The sequence below is a fragment of the Aotus nancymaae genome, unplaced genomic scaffold (genome assembly GCF_030222135.1).
Source record: "Aotus nancymaae isolate 86718 unplaced genomic scaffold, 86718_ANA_hifiasm-v0.15.2.pri h1tg000015l_0, whole genome shotgun sequence".
In the NCBI taxonomy this organism is placed as follows: Eukaryota; Metazoa; Chordata; class Mammalia; order Primates; family Aotidae; genus Aotus; species Aotus nancymaae.
In genome coordinates, this window is record NW_026988426.1 from 1,075,496 (window position 1) to 1,096,979 (window position 21,484).

The window sequence follows — 21,484 nt, forward strand, 5'->3', positions numbered from 1 at the left end:
GTAAGGCACCAGGGAACACCAAGACTTCATGGGAAGCTGTCCCTTGGTTCTTCCCTCTTTCCTCTGCCACACCCTGGAAAATCCGCTCTATTCTATGACTCAATCCTCCACCCTGTCATACACTGAACTATTTACCTTGCAATGATTAATCTCTAGAGCAAAGGAGACTTGGAGAAACTTTTGAAGTTTTATTCTTTCCTCTAATCTTTTTCCTCCAGTCTCTAAGAGGCTAGGAATAATATAGAGCTTTGTTTCTCACCTAAAGGGAATCTGCTAGCAGCCCAAAAAGGCAGGAGCCCTGAAAGTCAATTGGGATTTTACACATTTTTTCCCCTTTATGTTACAGTACAGGAGGATGAACCCCTCAGTGGTGGGATTCCTGGCATCCTAGAGCAGGTAGAGAGAAGAGTTACTTTCCACAGTGGGCAGTGGAGGCTTGACCCATCACATCTGACTTCTACCTCAAGCTGACTTTTATTAAGAGAAGAGAGAACCATAATGACATGAAAATAGAAAATATAAACCTCATTTTCTCTCTTTCACAGATAGCTTAGGAATTCAATGGGTTGTGGCAACATGGTTTCCATTTTCTAACATTTTAAAATGAATTGATATGGTTTAAATTCATTCATTTTTAAACCAGATATTTTTGGAGATAGACTATGTCCAGCATGTTCCTTCTGGATGATAAGAGGGCTATTAATCCAGCATTTGTGAAAATAAGTGTGGGTAAAATAATCTCACTTTTCCAGACTAATGTCAGGAATATTAGTCTAACGCACAAATGTGTATCTCTAAGACAAGACTGCATATGTCTTTTTAAATACACCTGCCTGACAGCTTAATACCTCCTTTTTGAATATACCTGCTTAGCAGGTTATCTTAAAATCTCAGGGCAGGGAAGTAAGCAAGACTGTGAGCCAGTGATAATAGCAAAAGCATCCAGGTAGGATCAGTATGAAGTGAGGAAATATTCCTCAGCTCTCAGGGTACAACTCCAAAGAGATATTCATGGGTCCTGGCCCCACAGTGGAGGTCACTCGAAGGGCAAACAGGTTGGCATTTTATCTGCTTCAAGCCTGGACACAGGGCACCATCTGTGTCACTCTGCATGTGGTCTACCATGTTGTGGGGCTGTCCCTACAGATTTGGGCAGCTGGGTAGACAATACCTTAGCCTTAGACAATGCTAGTGCAGCTAAGGAGTCAGAAACTGTAGTGTAGACCATGTCCTCCTTAGGCCAACAGGATTATGTGCAATAGATGACTGGCTTTTCTGTTAGCCTCTTCATTAGAACCAAAAGCAGCATTACTCTACCAAACAAGGACAGCTGGAAAAAAACTAAAGACTTCACCCAGCTCACCCTCTGCCTTGACATGGTACCATGTGAGTCTAGACACTCACCAAGATCTTTCCTCAGGGGCCAATGCTGCTTACACATTAACTCAACAGTCTGTCCACACCTGAGAGATCAGGTAACTTGTTTAAAGTTCAGGAGCAGAGATTAGTGTCATTGATTTGCCATGGCTGTGACAACAAAGGAGGGAACGGACGTGGGAAAACCCAAGGCCACGCTGGTGTTGGCAGGTGGTGCATGCACTTCCACTAAATATTCTGGGGCAGAGATCATATGTGTGACTGTGCCTGCTCAAACTCTCCCTGCTATGTCCTCCAAGTCCCGCCCTTCATTTAATTTCTCAATTTTATTTTACGACATAGCATGAGTCACTGGATTTTTACAAAATGTTTGGAATCTATACTGTCTTAAAGGCTTAACTCTAAAGAAGAGTAAACAAGGTATTAATACAACTCTCTGGGACATTTTATCTTAACTTATATGCCATACTGCATCTTTTGCTATCAACCGGAAGGTACCTGGACTTTAGAAGGCCCCTCTCTGTCTTTTAGCTAAAAGTACATATGAGAAATGTGGATTCTTTTATGTACATCATCTTTGTCAGCCACATTTTTGTAGTTTGCCTCTCTGGAGCCAACCTTATGGGACTAGCAGCTTCACAGCTGAATCAGAGTCTGGCAACCCCTTCCTTCAGCCTCTCTTCTTCCTCCAGTTTTCCATTCCTCAGTCACAACAGAGGGGGAAGGTCTACAAGGACCCAGAACCCTCAGTTGGAAGAGTTTGCACATGATTCATGAAAGATGAGTTGCAGGCAGGCCTGCCATAGCAAATGCCAGGCTTTATGGGTTTTTCCTCAGAGATAGTTCCCGTACAGAGGCAGTGAACTGACTGCTGTCTGACTAACCACCTTGAAAAAGATGAGTGTGCCCGGTACTGTGCTTCTCAGGTGAGTATTACCTGAGAAGTATTAGTTGTTGGTTCTTCTGTACACCGTCATTCAAGGACATATGGGTCAACCATCCTCCTCAATAACTCAAATCAACCAAATCATCTGATCACAGACACTGAGGTGTAGCTGAAAAGTGCCCACATTTCCATAAGGCTGATAGAAGCCATGAACACAGTTGTCAATCTGTAGAAACAAGGACTCCATGACTCCTCCAAGGCCTCTCTGTGAATCAAGCTTTAAGAAAGGCCAGATCCGGAGATCGATCCAAGATGGCCGCTTAGGAGGAAGTCGGGATTGCAGCTTCGAGAGAAGGCGCAGAGGGTGAGTGGACGCCGCATTTCCAGACGGACTTTTACTGCCCACAGACCAGGAGATTCACAGGAGGAAAAGCCCCACGGGTCGCCAGCACCGCTGGTTTGAGCGGAGTGGCCGCTCAGCCTACGCCCTGGAGCGGAGGGCAGTGGCTTCTTATGCAGAGCGAGAGAGACAGAGTTCCCTCTGAGCCAGAAAGGGGAGCTGAAGCAGGGAGCCAAGCCAGGAGACCCCCGGGCAAGGGAGCGCCAGGAATCTCAGAGCCGCTGCTTCGGCTGACGCAGCGGCACACAGGGCAGCGGATTTTAACTGCCCACAGACCAGGAGATTCACAGGCGGTGAAGCTCCCCAGGTTCCCAGCGCCGCTGGTTGGACCGGAGCAGCCGCTCGGCCTGCACGGGGGCGGGGAGCAGCGGCTCCTTGAACAAAGTGAACGAGACTGTGTCCCCTCTGGGCCAGCAAGGGGAGCTGTGGCAAGGAGCCAAGCCAAGAGATTACCGGACAAAGAGGGCCCCTCTGGAAACACGGCTGAACCCGGGACGGTCCAGCTCTGTGGGGGAGGGGCGTCCTCCATCGGGAAACACCCTGCAGTTCCCGGGGCAATTTTCCGTAACCAAGACAACCCGCCACTACAGAGACTCCGTCACTACAGGGGCGGGCCAGCATAGCAGAAGCAGTTCTAACTACACCCACAGGACTGCAGGGAAGCTCACATGGAAGCTGGGCGGAGCCCACAGCAGCTCAGCGAAGCCACTGCAGGCTGAGTGTGACTAGACTGCCACCTTGTGGGCAGGGAAAACGGTAGCAACACAGCTGAAAAACATAAAGTGATAAACCCCTGGGCCAGAACACCTGGGGAGAAGAAAAGGGGGTTTATGAGTTCAGCTGCTGCAGACTTAAAATTACCAAAATCAGAAAGACAGCAACTACAAAGTCAATAGGCGGATAAATCCACAAAGATGGAAAGAAACCAGCGCAAAAAGGATGAAAACACCCAAAACCAGAACACCTCTCCCCCTACAAGGCAGCATAACTCCTCACCAGCACGGGAACAAGACTGGACGGAGAATGAGTGTGATGAAATGACAGAATCAGCTTTCAGAAAATGGATAATAAGAAACTTCTGTGAGCTAAAAGAACATGTTCTAACCCAATGCAAAGAAACTAAGAACCTTGAAAAAAGACTTGATGAAATGCTAACGAGAATGGACAACTTAGAGAGGAATATGAATGAATTGATGGAGCTGAAAAACACAACACGAGAACTTCGCGAAGCATGTACAAGTTTCAACAGCAGAATTGACCAAGCAGAAGAAAGGATATCAGAAGTTGAAGATCAACTCAATGAAATAAAACGAGAAGGGAAGATTAGAGAAAACAAGGTAAAAAGGAATGAACAGAGTCAACAAGAAATATGGGACTACGTGAAAAGACCTAATCTACGTTTGATAGGTGTACCTGAATGTGACGAAGAGAATGCATCCAAGCTGGAAAATACTCTTCAGGATATTATCCAGGAAAACTTCCCCAACCTAGCAAGGCAGGCCAATATTCAAGTCCAGGAAATACAGAGAACACCACAAAGATATTCCTCTAGAAGAGCAACCCCAAGGCACATAATCATCAGATTCACCAGGGTTGAAATGAAGGAGAAAATACTAAGGGCAGCCAGAGAAAAAGGTCGGGTTACCCACAAAGGGAAACCCATCAGACTCACAGCAGCTCTCTCAGCAGAAACCCTACAGGCCAGAAGAGAGTGGGGGCCGATATTCAACATCCTTAAAGAAAAGAACTTTCAACCCAGAATTTCATATCCAGCCAAACTAAGCTTCATAAGTGAAGGAAAAATAAAATCCTTTGTGAACAAGCAAGTACTCACAGATTTCATCACCACCAGACCAGCTTTACAAGAGCTCCTGAAGGAGACACTACACATAGAAAAAAACAACCAGCACCAGCCACTCCAAAAACGCACGAAATGGTAAAGAGCAGCAACACAATGAAGAATCTGCATCAACCAATGGGCAAAACAGCCAGCTAGCATCAAAATGACAGGAGCAAACTCACACATAACAATATTAACCCTAAATGTAAATGGACTAAATGCCCCAATCAAAAGACACAGACTGGCAAATTGGATAAAAAGCCAAAACCCATCGGTGTGCTGTATCCAGGAAACCCACCTCACATGCAAGGATACACAAAGGCTCAAAATAAAGGGATGGAGGAAGATTTACCAAGCAAATGGAGAGCAAAAAAAAGCAGGAGTTGCAATTCTCATCTCTGATAAAATAGACTTTAAAGCAACAAAGATCAAAAGAGACAAAGAAGGACATTACATAATGGTAAAAGGATCAATGCAACAAGAAGAGCTAACGATCCTAAATATATATGCACCTAATACAGGAGCACCCAGATACATAAGGCAAGTTCTTAAAGACTTACAAAGAGACATAGACTCTCACACATTAATACTGGGAGACTTCAACACACCATTGTCAATATTAGACAGATCAACGAGACAGAAAATTAATAAGGATATCCAGGACTTGAACTCAGACCTGGAACAAGCAAACCTAATAGACATTTACAGAACTCTCCAGCCCAAATCCACAGAATATACATTCTTCTCAGCACCACATCACACCTACTCTAAAATTGACCACATAATTGGAAGTAAATCACTCCCCAGCAAATGCAAAAGAACAGAAACCATAACAAACAGTCTCTCAGACCACAGTGCAATCAAGTTAGAACTCAGAATTCAGAAGCCAACCCAGAACCGCACATCCTCATGGAAATTGAACAACTTTCTCCTGAATGTTGACTGGATAAACACTGAAATGAAGGCAGAAATAAAGATGTTCTTGGAAACCAACGAGAATGAAGACACCACATACCAGAATCTCTGGGACACATTTAAAGCAATCTCTAGAGGAAAATATATAGCAATAAGTGCCCACATGAGAAGAAAGGAGAGAACTAAAATTGACACCCTATCATCAAAATTGAAAGAGCTAGAGGAGCAAGATAAAAAAAACTCAAAACCTAGCAGAAGACAAGAAATAACTAAGATCAAAGCAGAAATGAAGGAGATAGAGACACGAAAAACCCTACAAAAAATCAATAAATCCAGGAGCTGGTTTTTTGAAAAGATCAACAAAATAGACAGACCACTAGCCAAACTAATAAAAAAGAAAAGAGAGAATAACCAAATAGATGCAATAAAAAATGATAAAGGGGATATCAACACAGATGCCACAGAAATTCAAACCATCATCAGAGATTATTACAAACAACTCTATGCACATAAATTAGAAAACCGGGAAGAAATGGATAAATTCCTGGACAGTAGTCTCCTCCCATGCCTAAACCAGGAAGAAGTCGAAACCCTGAATAGACCAATAACAAGGTCTGAAGTCGAGGCAGCAATTAAGAGCCTACCACCCAAAAAAAGCCCAGGCCCAGATGGTTTCACAGCCGAATTCTACCAGACATACAAAGAGGAACTGGTACCATTCCTACTGAAACTATTTCAAATAATCCAAAAAGAGGGAATCCTTCCCAAATCATTTTATGAGACCAACATCATCCTAATACCAAAACCCGGCAGAGACTCAACAAGAAAAGAAAACTACAGGCCAATATCCATGATGAACATAGATGCAAAAATCTTCAATAAAATACTGGCAAGCCGATTACAACAGCACATCAAAAAGCTTATCCACCATGATCAAGTAGGATTCATCCCGGGGATGCAAGGCTGGTTCAATATACGCAAGTCTATAAATGTAATTCACCACATAAACAGAACCAAAAACAAAAACCACATGATTATCTCAATTGATGCAGAGAAGGCCTTCGACAAAATTCAACAGCCCTTTATGCTAAAAACCCTCAATAGGCCGGGCGCGGTGGCTCAAGCCTGTAATCCCAGCACTTTGGGAGGCCGAGGCGGGTGGATCACGAGGTCAAGAGATCGAGACCATCCTGGTCAACATGGTGAAACCCCGTCTCTACTAATACAAAAAAATTAGCTGGGCATGGTGGCGCGTGCCTGTAATCCCAGCTACTCAGGAGGCTGAGGCAGGAGAATTGCCTGAACCCAGGAGGCGGAGCTTGCGGTGAGCCGAGATCGCGCCATTGCACTCCAGCCTGGGTAACGAGCGAAACTCCGTCTCAAAAAAAAAAAAAAAAAAAAAAAAAAAAACCCTCAATAAACTAGGTATCGACGGAACGTACCTCAAAATAATAAAAGCTATTTATGACAAACCGACAGCCAATATCATACTGAATGGGCAAAAACTGGAAGCATTCCCTTTGAAATCTGGCACTAGACAAGGATGCCCTCTCTCACCACTCCTATTCAATATAGTACTGGAAGTTCTAGCCAGAGCAATCAGGCAAGAAAAAGAAATAAAGGGTATTCGATTAGGAAAGGAGGAAGTCAAATTGTCTCTATTTGCAGACGACATGATTGTATATCTAGAAGACCCTATCACCTCAGCCCAAAATCTCCTGAAACTGATAAGCAACTTCAGCAAAGTCTCAGGATACAAAATCAATGTGCAAAAATCACAAGCATTCCTATACACCAATAACAGACTAAAAGAGAGCCAAATCAAGAACGAACTCCCATTCACAATTGCTACAAAGAGAATAAAATACCTAGGAATACAACTAACAAGGAACGTAAAGGACCTCTTCAAGGAGAACTACAACTCACTGCTCAACGAAATAAGAGAGGATACAAACAGATGGAGAAACATTCCATGTTCATGGTTAGGAAGAATTAATATCGTGAAAATGGCCATACTGCCCAAAGTAATTTACAAATTCAACGCTATCCCCATCAAGCTACCAATGACCTTCCTCACAGAACTGGAAAAAACCACCTTAAACTTCATATGGAACCAAAAGAGAGCCCGCATAGCCAAGTCAATTCTAAGATAAAAGAACAAAGCGGGAGGCATCACACTACCGGACATCAAACTCTACTACAAGGCTACAGTAATCAAAACAGCATGGTACTGGTACCAAAACAGAGATATAGACCAATGGAACAGAACAGAGGCGTCGGAGGCGACACAACATATCTACAACCACCTGATCTTTGACAAACCTGAAAAAAACAATCAATGGGGAAAGGATTCCATGTTCAATAAGTGGTGTTGGGAAAACTGCCTAGCCATATGCAGAAAGCAGAAACTGAACCCCTTCCTGACACCTTACACTAAAATTGACTCCAGATGGATTAAAGACTTAAACATAAGACGTAACACCATAAAAACACTAGAAGGAAACCTAGGCAAAACCATTCAGGACATAGGCGTAGGCAAGGACTTTATGACCAAAATACCAAAAGCATTGGCAACAAAAGCCAAAATAGACAAATGGGACCTAATCAAACTCCACAGCTTTTGCACGGCAAAAGAAACAGTCAATAGAGTGAATCGGCAACCAACAGAATGGGAAAAAATTTTTGCAGCCTACCCGTCTGACAAAGGGCTGATATCCAGAATTTACAATGAACTAAAAAAGATTTACAAGAAAAAAACAAACAAGCCCATTCAAAAATGGGCGAAGGATATGAACAGATACTTTACAAAAGAAGACATACATGAGGCCAACAAACATATGAAAAAATGCTCATCATCACTGGTCATTAGAGAAATGCAAATCAAAACTACATTGAGATACCATCTCACACCAGTTAGAATGGCGAACATTAAAAAATCTGGAGAAAACAGATGCTGGAGAGGATGTGGAGAAATAGGAACACTTTTACACTGTTGGTGAGAGTGTAAATTAGTTCAACCACTGTGGAAAACAGTGTGGCGATTCCTCAAGGACCTAGAAATAGAAATTCCATTTGACCCAGCAATCCCATTACTGGGCATATATCCAAAGGATTATAAATCGTTCTACTATAAGGACACATGCACACGAATGTTCATTGCAGCACAGTTTACAATAGCAAAGACCTGGAACCAGCCCAAATGCCCATCGATGATAGACTGGACAGGAAAAAGGTGGCACATATACACCATGGAATATTATGCAGCCATTAAAAAGGAGGAGTTCACATCCTTCTTAGGGACATGGATGAACCTGGAAAACATCATTCTCAGCAAACTGACACAAGAACACAAAATCAAACACCACATGTTCTCACTCATAGGCGGGTGTTGAACAAGGAGAACACATGGACACAGGGAGGGGAGCACTATACACGGGGGTCTGTTGGGGGGGAGGGGGGATAGTGGGGGGGGTGGGGAGTTGGGGAGGGATAGCATGGGGAGAAATGCCAGATATAGGTGAAGGGGAGGGAGGCAGCAAATCATACTGCCACGTGTGCACCTGTGCAACAACCTTGCATGTTATTCACATGTACCCCAAAACCTAAAATGCAATTAAAAAAAAAAAAAAAAAAAAAGAAAGGCCAGATCCAAAAATAGAGTCAGAGCTTAGAGGAAAGAAAAAGTATAAAAGTCTCTGAGCAAATTGTAAGGGCAGTGTCACCATAGGCTTTTGGTGGCCCTCTGTCATTGAGTGGATGCAGTGATGCAAAATCTCATCATCGGTGCAGAAGACAAAAAAATGTTACCCATTCTATCTTGGATGACAATCCCCAAATCAGGGAAGAGTGCACTTACTAAATAGACATAAGGGAATAAAGTGCCCTGGAAGAATTCCCGCTTGAACCTCTCAGGAGCACTCATGTTTGAGGACATTTATCAAGTATTCACTCCAGGATTGGGATCATGAAGACTTCAGCTGCTTTCAGTGAATCATTGAGATTTTGGGGGGTCTCAGAGTCAGGGAAGGATCTGATGAGTGAATGCAATTACTGACATTGGAGTTGCTGTTATTATTTATCATGTACATATTAACTCCTTCTCTTGACCATCCAAGTTCCTCAGTCAGTAACTGATAAGCCTTCCAATCTATAAAGTCACAATCCCTATGACCTCATTGCTGTTTCACTTCATAGATATGGGACCCGTTCACATGGAATTTTTAAGAAACTGGGAATTCCAGGACCCACACCTCTGCCTTTTGTTGGAAATGTTTTGTCCTATCGTCAGGTGAGTTGTTTGAGCTTCCTCTTTTGCTTCTTATGGTTGCAAACATCAGCTTAGTTCCATCAGTAAAAATGCCCCTCCTTGGGAGGGATTTCTGAGGCTTCACATTTTCAGAAATGGTGGGACTGGGCATGGTGGGTCATGCCTGTAATCTCAGAACTTTGTGAGGCCAAGGCTGGCAAATCACTTGAGTCCAGGAATTTGAGACCAGCCTGAGCAACACAGTGAGACCCCAGTCTTGAGAAAGAAAAAATTACCTGGGCATGATATAGTAGCCCTTGCCTGTAGTCCAAGCTGCTCTGAATGCTGAGGTGGGAGGATTACATGAACTCAGGAAGTCAAGGCTGCATTGATCGTGCCACTGCACTCCAGTTTGGTCAAAAGAGCAAAACTGTTTCAAAAAAAAAAAAAGAAAGAAAAGAAAAGAAAGAACAAAAAGAAATGGTGTGTAGGCTCCACCCAGAGCATGGCCAGGTTTACCCCAGGGCTTTGTTGCTAATTCTCAGGAGCCTCAGGTTTCCCTCAGTTGAACAGCCCTGATCTCAAGTAGATCAGCACTTGATGTTCAAGATTTGATGTGCAAGTCTCTGTGGCACCATAAATAGGATTTTTTTTTTTTCTTCCCTGCAGGTTCCCAGGAAGGTACAGTCATACTTAGTTAGTATTGAGAGAAAAGCAGGAAGGGGGGCCCTGGTAGTGGCTCATTATCTCTGTGCACCAGATTCAAACTTGCCTCTTTGTAGCAAGAGCTCATGAGTAGCCTTACCCTCCCCTCCACCTTCCTCTTGGACAGTTTTGAAACTTTAGTTTTTTAGGCAACTTAAGTATTCACCATCAGGAAATTTGCACCTACTTGAATTTTCTCAAGAACTGCTAAATTCTCTAGGTGTATTTCTATGGCTCTACCCCAGCTGTTACAAGACCTTTTGCAGATTTGAGAGAAAGAACAAGAGGGTTCTGCTTGACTTCTTTTCCTTCAAAGGCTGCACCCTATGGGTGAGTCTGAGCAGGGAGTGGATGTAACTGAGATAAGATGGTTGTTGTCTATCAATCTCAGATATTTAAGCACAAAATGAATTTGATGTGTGTTTTTTTTTACACAAAGATGTGACCACTTATGAAAAATCATTAGAAAGGTAATAATTTGTCAAAATTATTAAATGTTTAATTTTACTGAACAGAATGTCATATGTGCCACATGGACTGTGAACTGTGGCTGAGCCTTTGTGGCTACCCTGGTCTGAGGCTCTGCCCAGGGTCTGACCCCTGGAGGAAAAGTCACAGCTCATGTCCAGAAGGCCAGCAACAGCAAGCTGCTCTCTGGCCCAGATTTCCTATCCTGTGTACCTGAAGCTTGTTTCTCAGATTCTAACTCTGACAACTAAAGCTTCTGTTTTCTGATTAATGTTAGAGAATTCTACACAATTTTCCACCGATAAAAGCAATAATTCCTTCTTCATCTTTCCCAGATCAACACTTGTAGTAGAATGACATTTTTGGGGCCTTATTTTACATAATTAAAACATCACAGCTGAATCTCAGCAAGAGGGAGGTTTGCTTTTAAGTTTCAGAAGTGAATACTCAGAGCATACATTGTAATTTTCTGGGCGTGATGTCAAAAGGCAGCATTTCTCCAGTTTTTCTGTGTTAAGCTAGAAAACTGGAAAGGAAGTCCAGGCCTGCCTTACAAGAGCTCCTGAAGGAAGCACTAAACATGAAAAGGAACAACCAGTACCAGCTACTAGAAAAACATACCAAATTGTAAAGACCATCGACACTATGAAGAAACTGCATCAACTAATGGCAAAACAACCAGCTAGCATCAAAATTGCAGGATCAAATTAACACATAACAATATTAACCTTAAATTACTGAGGCATTTCTAACTATACCTCTATAACCAAAACCACAAGGAAGTTAACACAGCAGCTGGGCAGAGCACATGGCAGCTCAGCAATGCCTCTGCTGGCAGACTGTGACTAGGCTACCTCTTTGCTGGGCAGGGCATCTCTGAAAAAAGGCAGCAGCACATCAGGAACTTATAAATAAAGACCCACCTTCCCAGGACAGAGAACCTGGGAAAAAAAAGGCGGTTATGAGTTCTGCTGCAGCAGACTTAAACATACCTGTCCAGCGCTCTGAATGGAACAACAGAGCTCACAGCTCAGCACTTGAGCTCCTCTAAGGGACAGACTGTCTCCTCAAGCAGCTCCCCAACCCCTGTATATCCAAAGAGACACCTCATAAAGGAGAGCTAAGGCTGACATCTGATAGGTATCCTTCTGGGACAACGATAACAGAAGAAGAAACTGGCAGCAACCCTTACTGTTCTGCAGCCCCTGCAGGAGATCCCCAGGCAAGCAGGGTCTGAAATGAACCACCAGCAGTCCTACAGCAGAAGGGCCAGACTGTTAGAAGGAAAACTAAAAAACAGAGAGAAATAACTTCATCATCAACAAAAAGGATGTCCAATCACAGACCCCATCTGAAAGTCACCAACTACAAAGATGACAGGTAGATAAATCCACAAAGATGGGAAGAAACCAGTGCAAAAAGGATGAAAACACCCAAACCAGAATGCCTCTCCTCTTCCAAGGGATCACAACTCCTCACCAGCAAGGGAACAAGGCTGGATGGAGAATGAGTCTGATGAATTGACAGAAACAGGCTTCAGAAATTGGGTAATAACAAACTTCTCAGAGCTAAAAGAACATGTTCTAATCCAATGCAAAGAAACTAAGAAAAAAGGTTTGATGAAATGCTAACTAGAATAAACAGCTTAGAGAAGAATATAAACGAATTGATTGAGCTGAAAAACACAGCACAAGAACTTTGCAAAGCATACACAAGTTTCAATAGCCAAATTGACCAAGCAGAAGAAAGGATATCAGAGACTGAAGATCAACTCAATGAAATAAAAGGAGAAGGCAATATTAAAAAAAAAAAAAAAAAAAAAAGAGTAAAAAGAAATGAACAAATCCTCCAAGAAATATCAGATTATGTGAAAAGACCTAATCTATGTTTGATAGGTGTACCTGAATGTGATGGAGGGAATAAATCCAAGCTGGAAAACACTCTTCAGGATATTATCCAGGAGAACTTCCCCAACCTAGCAAGGCAGGCCAATATTCAAGTCCAGGAAATACAGGGAACGTCACAAAGATATTCCTCAAGAAAAGCAACTCCAAGGAACATAATCGTCAGATTCACCAGGGTTGAAATGAAGGAAAAAAATGTTAAGGGCAGCCAGAGAGAAAGGTTGGGTTACCCACAAAGCAAAGCCCATTAGACTCACAGGGTATCTCTGGGAAGAAACCCTACAAGCCAGAAGAGAGTGGGAGCCAATATTCAACATCCTTAAAGAAAAGAACTTTCAACCTAGAATTTCATATCCAGCCAAACTAAGCTTCATAAGCGAATGAGAAATAAAATCTTTTACGAATGAGCAATTGCTCAGGGATTTCATCACCACCAGGCTTGCCTTACAAGACTCCTGAAAGAAGCACTAAACATAGAAAGGAACGACCAGCACCACCCACTCCAAAAACATACCAAATGGTAAAGACCATTGACACAATGAGGAAACTGTGTCAACTAATGGCCAAAACAACCAGCTAGCATCAAAATGGCAGTATCAAATTCACATATAATGATAATAACCTTAAATGTAAATGGACTAAATTCTCCAATCAAAACACAATGACTGGCACATTTGATAAAAAGTCAAAACTCATCGGTGTGCTGTACCCAGGAAAACTATCTCACATGCAAGGATACACAAAGGCTCAAAATAAAGGGATGGAAGAACATTTACCAAGCAAATGGAGAGCAAACAAAAGCAGGAGTTGCAATCCTAGTCTCTGATAAAATAGACATTAAACCAACAAAGATCAAAAGAGACAAAGAAGGGAATTACATAATGGTAAAAGGATCAATGCAACAAGAAGAGCTAATGATCCCAAATATATACACACCGAATACAGGAGCACCCAGATACATAAAGTAAGTTCTTAATGACTATGAAGAGACTTAGACTCCCACACAATAATAGTGGGAGACTTTAACACTCCACTGTCAATATTAGACAGATCAACAAGACAGAAAATTAATAGGGATATCCAAGACTTGAACTCATATCTGGACCAAGCAAACCTAATAGACATTTACAGATTGCTTCACCCCAAATCCACAGAATATACATTCTTCTTAGCACCATATCACACCTACTCTAAAACTGACCACAAAATTGGAAGTAAATCATTCCTCAGCAAATGCAAAAGAACAGAAATCATAACAAACAGTCTCTCAGACCACAGGGCAATCAAATTAGAACTCAGGATGAAGAAACTAACTCAGAACCGTACAACTCTGAACAACTGGCTCTTGAATGTTGACTATATAAACAATGAAATGAAGGCAGAAATAAAGATGTTCTTCAAAACCAATGAGAACGAGGACACAATGTACCAGAATGTCTGGGACACATTTAAAGCAGTGTCTAGAGGGAAATTTATAGCAATAAATGCCCACATGAGAAGCAAGGAAAGATCTAAAATCGACACCCTATCATCAAAATTGAAAGAGCCAGAGAAGCAAGATCAAAAAATTGAAAAGCTAGCAGAAGACAAGAAATAACTAAGATCATGGCAGAAATGAAGGAGATACAGACACACAAAAAAAAAAACCCTTCAAAAAATCAATAAATCCAGGAGCTGGTTCTTTGAAAATATCAACAAAATAGACCACTAACTGGATTAATAAAAAAGAAAAGGGAGAAGAATTAAATAGATGCAATAAAAAACGAAAAGGGGATATCACCACCCATTCCACAGAAATACAAACTACCATCAGAGATTACTACAAACAACTCTATGCACATAAACCAGTAAACCTGAAAGAAATGGATAAATTCCTAAACACTTACACCCTTCCAAGTCCAAACCAGGAAGAAGTCAAAATCCTGAATAGACCAATAACAAGGGCTGAAGTTGAGGTAGAAATTAATAGACTGTTAACCAAAAAAGCCCAGGTCCAGATGGGTTCACAGTTGAATTCTACCAGATGTACAAAGAGGAGCTGGTACCACTCCTTCTGAAACTATTCCAAACAATACAAAAAGAGGGAATCCTTCCCAAATCATTTTATGAGACCAACATCATCCTGAAACCAAAACCCAGCAGAGACTCAACAAGAAAAGAAAACTTCAGGCCAATATCCATGATGAACATAGATGCAAAAATCTTCAATAAAATATTGACAAACATTGCAACAGCACATCAAAAAGCTTATCCATCATGATCAAGTAGGCTTCATCCTGGGGATGCAAGGCTGGTTCAACATACACAAGTCTATCAACGTAATTTACCACGTAAACAGACATAAAACCATATGATTATCTCAATAGATGCAGAAGCCCTTCCACAAAACTCAACAGCATTTTATGCTAAAAATTCTCAATAAATCAGGTATCAAAGGAACATATCTCAAAATAATAAAAGCTATTTATGACAAACCCATGGCCAATATCATATTGAATGGGCAAAAACTGAAAGCATTCACTTTGAAATATGGCACAAGACAAAGATGCCATCTCTCACCATTCCTATTCAATATAGTATTGGAAATTCTAGCCAGAGCAATTAGGCAAGAAAAAAAAATAAAAGTATTCAATAAGGAAAGGAGGAAGTCCAATTGTCTCTATTTGTAGATGACATGATTGTATTATTTAGAGGACCCCATAGTCTCAGCCCAAAATCTCCTGAAACTGATAAGCAATTTCAGCAAAGTCTCAGGATGCAAAATCAATGTGCAGAAATCACAAGCATTCCTATACACCAATAACAGACTTAAACAGAGCCAAATCAAGAATGAACTGCCATTCACAATTGCTACAAAGCTAATAAAATACCTGGGAATGCAACCAACAAAGGATGTGAAGGACCTATTCAAGGAGAACTACAAAACACTGCTCAAGGAAATAAGAAAGGACACAGGCCAGGAGCGGTGGCTCATTCCTGTAATCCCAGCACTTTGGGAGGCCAAGGCGGGTGGATCATGAGGTCAACAGATCGAGACCATTCTGGTCAACATGGTGAAACCCCGTCTCTACTAAAAATACAAAAAATTAGCTAGGCATGGTGGCACATGCCTGTAATCCCAGCTACTTGGGAGGCTGAGGCAGGAGAATTGCCTGAACCCAGGAGGTGGAGGTTGCGGTGAGCCAAGATCACGACATTGCACTCCAGCCTGGGTAACAAGAGCGAAACTCCATCTCAAAAAAAAAGAGAGAGGACACAAACAGATGGAAAAACATTCCATGCTCATGGTTAGGAAGAATCAATATTGTGAAAATGGCCATACTGCCTAAAGTAATTTATAGATTCAACGCTATCCCCATCAAGCTACCAATGACCTTCTTCACAGAACTGGAAAAAAACACCTTAAACTTCATGTGGAACCAAAAGAGAGCCCACAAAGCCAAGTATATTCTAAGAAAAAAGAACAAAGCTGGAGGCATCATGCTACCTGGCTTCAAACTATACTACAAGTCTACAGTAATCAAAACAATACAGTACTGGTACCAAAACAGAGATATAGACCAATGGAACAGAACAGAGGCCTCGAAGGCAATGCCACACATCCACAACCATCTGATCTTTGACAAACCTGACAAAAAAGCAAGCAATGGGGAAAGGATTCCCTTTTTAATAAATGCTGTTGGGAAAATTGGCTAGCCATGTGCAGAAAGCAGAAACTGGACCCCTTCCTGACACCTTACACTAAAATTAACTCCAGATGGATTAAAGACTTAAACATAAGACCTAACACCATAAAAACCATAGAAGAAAACCTAAGCAAAACCATTCAGGACATAGGCATAGGCAAGGATTTCATGACCAAAACACCAAAAGCATTGGCAACAAAAGTCAAAATAGACAAATGGGACCTAATTAAACTCCAGAGCTTCTGCACAGCAAAAGAAACAATCATTAGAGTGAACTGGCATCCAACAGAATGGGAAAAAATTTTTACAATCTACCCATCTGACAAAGGGCTTATATCCAGAATCTACAAAGAACTAATATAGATATACAAGAAAAAATAAACTCACTCAAAAGTGGGCAAAGGATATGAACAGACACTTTTCAAAAGAAGACATATATGAGGCCAAAAAAATATGAAAAAATGCTCATCTTCACTGGTTATTAGAGAAATGCAAATCAAAACCACATTGAGATACCATCTCACACCAGTTAGAATGGCAATCATTTAAAAAATCTGGAGACAAAAGATGCTGGAGAGGATGTGGAGAAATAGGAACACTTTTACACTGTTGGTGGGAGTGTAAATTAGTTCAACCATTGTGGAAGACAGTGTGGCGATTCCTCAAGGACCTAGAAATGGAAATTCCATTCGACCCAGCAATCCCATTACTGGGTATATAACCAAAGGATTATAAATCATTTTATTATAAAGACACATATACACATATGTTCATTGCAGTACTGTTTACAATAGCAAAGACCTGGAACCAACCCAAATGCCCATCAATAATAGACTGGACAAGGAAAATATGGCACATCTACACCACAGAATACTACACAGCTATAAAAAATGATGAGTTTTTGTCCTTTGTAGGGACATGGATGAATCTGGAAACCATCATTCTCAGTAAACTGACACAAGAACAGAAAATCAAACACCACATGTTCTCACTCATAAATGGGAGTTGAACAGTGAGAACATATGGACATAGGGAGGGAGGCATCACATACTGGGGTTTGTTGGTGGGGACTAGGGGAAGGACAGGAGGGGTAGGGAGTTGGGGAGGGATAACATGGGGGAAAATGCCAGATACAGGTGACGGGGATGGAGGCAGCAAACCACATTGTCATGTGTGTACATATGTAACAATCCTTCATGTTCTGCACATGTACCCAAGAACCTAAAGTGCAATAAAAAACATATTTTTTACAAAACCTTAAATGTAAATGGGCTAAATGCCCCAATCAAAAGACACAGCCTGGCAAACTAGATAAAGAGTCAAGATTCATCAGAGTGCTGTATTCAGGAGACACATCTCATGTGCAAAGACACACATGCACTCAAAATAAGGGGATGGAGGAAGATTTACCAAGCAAATGGAGAGCAAAAAGAAGCAGGGGTTGCAATACTAGTCTCTAATAAAACAGACTTTAAACCAACAAAGATCAAAAGAGACAAAGAAAGGCATTATGGCATTACATAATGGTAAAGAGATCAATGCAACAAGAAAAGCTAACTATCCTAAATATATATGTACCCAATGCAGAAGCACCCAGATACATAAAGCAAGTTCCTGACCTATAAAGAGATGTAGACTCCCACACAATAATAGTGGGAGACTTTAATACTCCACTGTCAATATTAGATCAACAAAACAGAAAATTAACAAGGATATCCAGGACTTAAACTCAGCTCTGGACCAAGTGAACCTAATAGACATCATCTACAGAACTCTCCACCCCACATCCACAGAATATACATTCTTCTCCATACCATGTCGCACATACCCTAACATTGACCACATAATTGGAAGTAAACAACTCAGCAAATGCAAAATAATGGAAATCATAAGAAACAGTCTCTCAGACCACAGTGCAACCAAATTAGAACTCAGGATTAAGAAACTCACTCAAAACCATACAACTACATGGAAACTGAACAATCTGCTCCTGAATGACTACTGAATAAATAACGAAATGAATGCAGAAATGAAGAAGTTCTTTGAAACCAATAAGAATGAAGACACAATGTACCAGAATTTCTGGGACACATTTAGAGCAATGTGTATAGGGAAATTTATAGCATGAAGTGCTCACATGAGAAGTGAGAAAAAATCTAAAATTGACACCCTAACATCGTGATTAAAAGAACTAGAGGATCACGCCTGTAATCCCAGCACTTTGGGAGGCCGAGGTGGGTATATCACTTGGTCAAGAGATCGAGACCATCCTGGTCAACATGGTGAAACCTCGTCTCTACTAAAAATACAAAAAATTAGCTGGGCATGGTGGCACGTGCCTGTAATCCCAGCTACTCAAAAGGCTGAGGCAGGAGAATTGCCTGAACCCAGGTTGCGGTGAGCCGAGATCGCGCCATTGCACTCCAGCCTGGGTAACGAGAGCGAAACTCCATCTCAAAAAAAAAAAAAAAAAAAAGAGCAAGAGCAAACAAATTCAAAAGCTAGCAGAAGACAAGAAATAACAAAGATCAGAGCAGAACTGAAGGAGATACAGACACAAAAAAAATCTTCAAAAAATCAATAAATCCAAGAGCTGGTTTTTTAAAACAATCAATGAAATAGATCGAACTCTAGCCAGACTAATTTAAAAAAAGAGAGAGGAAAAGAATCAAATAAATACAATAAAAAAAGATAAAGGGGATATCACCACCTATCCCACAGAAATACAAACTACCATCAGAGATTACTAAAAACCTCTATGCACACAATCCAGTAAATCTAGCAGAAATTGACAAATTCCTGGATACTTACACTTTCCCAAGACTAAACCAGGAAGAAGTCGAATCCCTGAATAGACCAACAACGAGGTCTGAAATTGAGGCAGCAATTAACAGCCTACCAACCAAAAAATATCCAGGACCATATGGGTTCACAGCTGAATTCTATCAGAGGTACAAACAGGAACTGGTACCATTCTTTCTAAAACTATTCCAAACAATACAAAAAGAGGGAATCCTCCCTAACTCATTTTATGAGTCCAACATCATCCTGATACCAAAACCTGGCAGAGACACAACTGAAAAAGAAACTATCAGGCCAATATCCATGATAAACATTGATGCAAAAATCTTCAATAAAATACTGGCAAAATGAATCCAACAGCACATCAAAAAGCTTATCCATCACGATCAAGTTGGCTTCATCCCTAGAATACGAGACTGGTTCAACATACACAAATCTATAAATGTAATCCAGCACATAAACAGAACTAAAGACAAAAACCACATGATTATCTTAATAGATGCAAAGGCCTTTGACAAAATTCAACAGCCCTTTATGCTAAAAACTCTCAATAAACTAGGTATCAATGGAACATATCTCAAAATAATAAGAGCTATTCATGAAAAACTCACAGCAAATATCATACTGTATGGGCAAAAATTGGAAGCATTCCCTTTGAAAACCAGCACAAGACAAGGATGGCCTCTCTCACCACTCCTATTCAATACAGTATTGAAAGTTCTGGCCAGGGCAATCAGGCAAAAGAAAGAAATGAGGGGTTTTCAATTAGGAAAAGAGGAAGTCAAATTGTCCCTATTTGCAAATTACATGATTGTATATTTAGAAGACCCCATCGTCTCAGCCCAAAAACTCTTTAAGCTGATAAGCAACTTCAGCAAAGACTCAGGAGACAAAATCAATGTGCAAAAATCAAAAGCATTCCTACACACCAATAACAGATAAACAGAGAGCCAAATCATGAGTGAACTCCCATTCACAATTGCTACAAAGAGAAAAAAATACATAGGAATACAACTAACAAGGGATGTGAAGGACCTCTTCAAGGAGAACTACAAACTACTGTAGCTCAAGGAAATAAGAGGACAGAAACAGAGAAACATTCCATGCTCATGGTTAGGAAGAATCAACAACATGAAAATGGCCACACTGCCCAAGTAATTTATATTTTCAATGTGATCTTTATCAAGCTACCATTGACTTTCTTTACATAATTGGAAAAAACCACCTTAAACTTCATATGGAACCAAAAAATAGCACACATCAAAAGCTGGAGGCTTCACACTACCTGACTTCAAACTACACTACAAGGCTACAGTAATCAAAACAGCATGGTACTGGTACCAAAACAGAGATATAGAGCAATGGAAGAGAACAGAGGCCTCAGAAGTAATGCCACTCATCTCCAACCATCTGATCTTTGACAAACATGACAAAAACAAGCAATGGAGAAAGGATTCCCTATTTAATAAATGGTTTTGGGAAAACTGGCTAGCCATATGCAGAAAGCTAAAACTGGATCCCTTCCTTACACCTTATACAAAAATTAACTCAAGATGGATTAAAGATTTAAACATCAGTTTGAGAAGATTTTGGGCTGAGATGATGAAGTCTTCTAAATATACAATCATTTCATCTGCAAATAGACAGTTTGCCTTCCTCCTTTCCTAATTGAATACACTTTATTTCTTTTCCTTGCCTGATTGCTCTCGCTAGAACTTCTAATACTATATTGAATAGGAGTGGTGAGAGAGGGCATCCTTGTCTAGTGCCTGATTTCTAAGGGAATTATTCCAGCTTTTCCCGTTCAGTATGATATTGGCTGTAGGTTTGTCATATATAGCTTTTATCATTTTATGATACATTCCATCGATACCTAGTTTATTGAGAGTTTTTAGTATGAAGGCTGTTGAATTTTGTCAAAGGCCTTCTCTGCATCTATTGAGGTAATCACGTGGTTTTTGTCTTTGGTTCCATTTATGTGATGGATTATGTTTATGAACTTTCGTATGTTGAACCAGCCTTGCATCCCTGGGATGAAGCCTACTTGATCATGATGAATAAGCTTTTGGATGTGCTGCTGCATTCAGTTGATAAGCAACTTCAGCAAAGTCTCAGGACACAAAAGCAATGTGCAGAAATCACAAGCATTCCTATATACCAATAACAGACAAACAGAACCAAATCAAGAGCGAACTCCATTCACAATTGCTACAAAGAGAATAAAACACCTAGGAATACTACTAACAAAGGATGTA

The 21,484-nt window shown here is 41.0% G+C and overlaps 2 protein-coding genes across 3 annotated transcripts in view; one reads left to right on the plus strand and one right to left on the minus strand.

Moving 5' to 3' along the window:
• The window catches only part of ZSCAN25 (zinc finger and SCAN domain containing 25), a 173,309-nt gene that overhangs the window by 84,147 nt on the left and 67,678 nt on the right, over positions 1-21,484 (minus strand). The gene's annotated exons all lie outside the window — the stretch shown is intronic.
• The window catches only part of CYP3A5 (cytochrome P450 family 3 subfamily A member 5), a 53,818-nt gene that overhangs the window by 711 nt on the left and 31,623 nt on the right, over positions 1-21,484 (plus strand). The window contains exon 2 of the mRNA XM_012455551.3: positions 9,613-9,706. Coding sequence (XP_012310974.1) covers positions 9,613-9,706 — 94 coding nt within the window. The remainder of the gene's footprint in view (positions 1-9,612; positions 9,707-21,484) is intronic.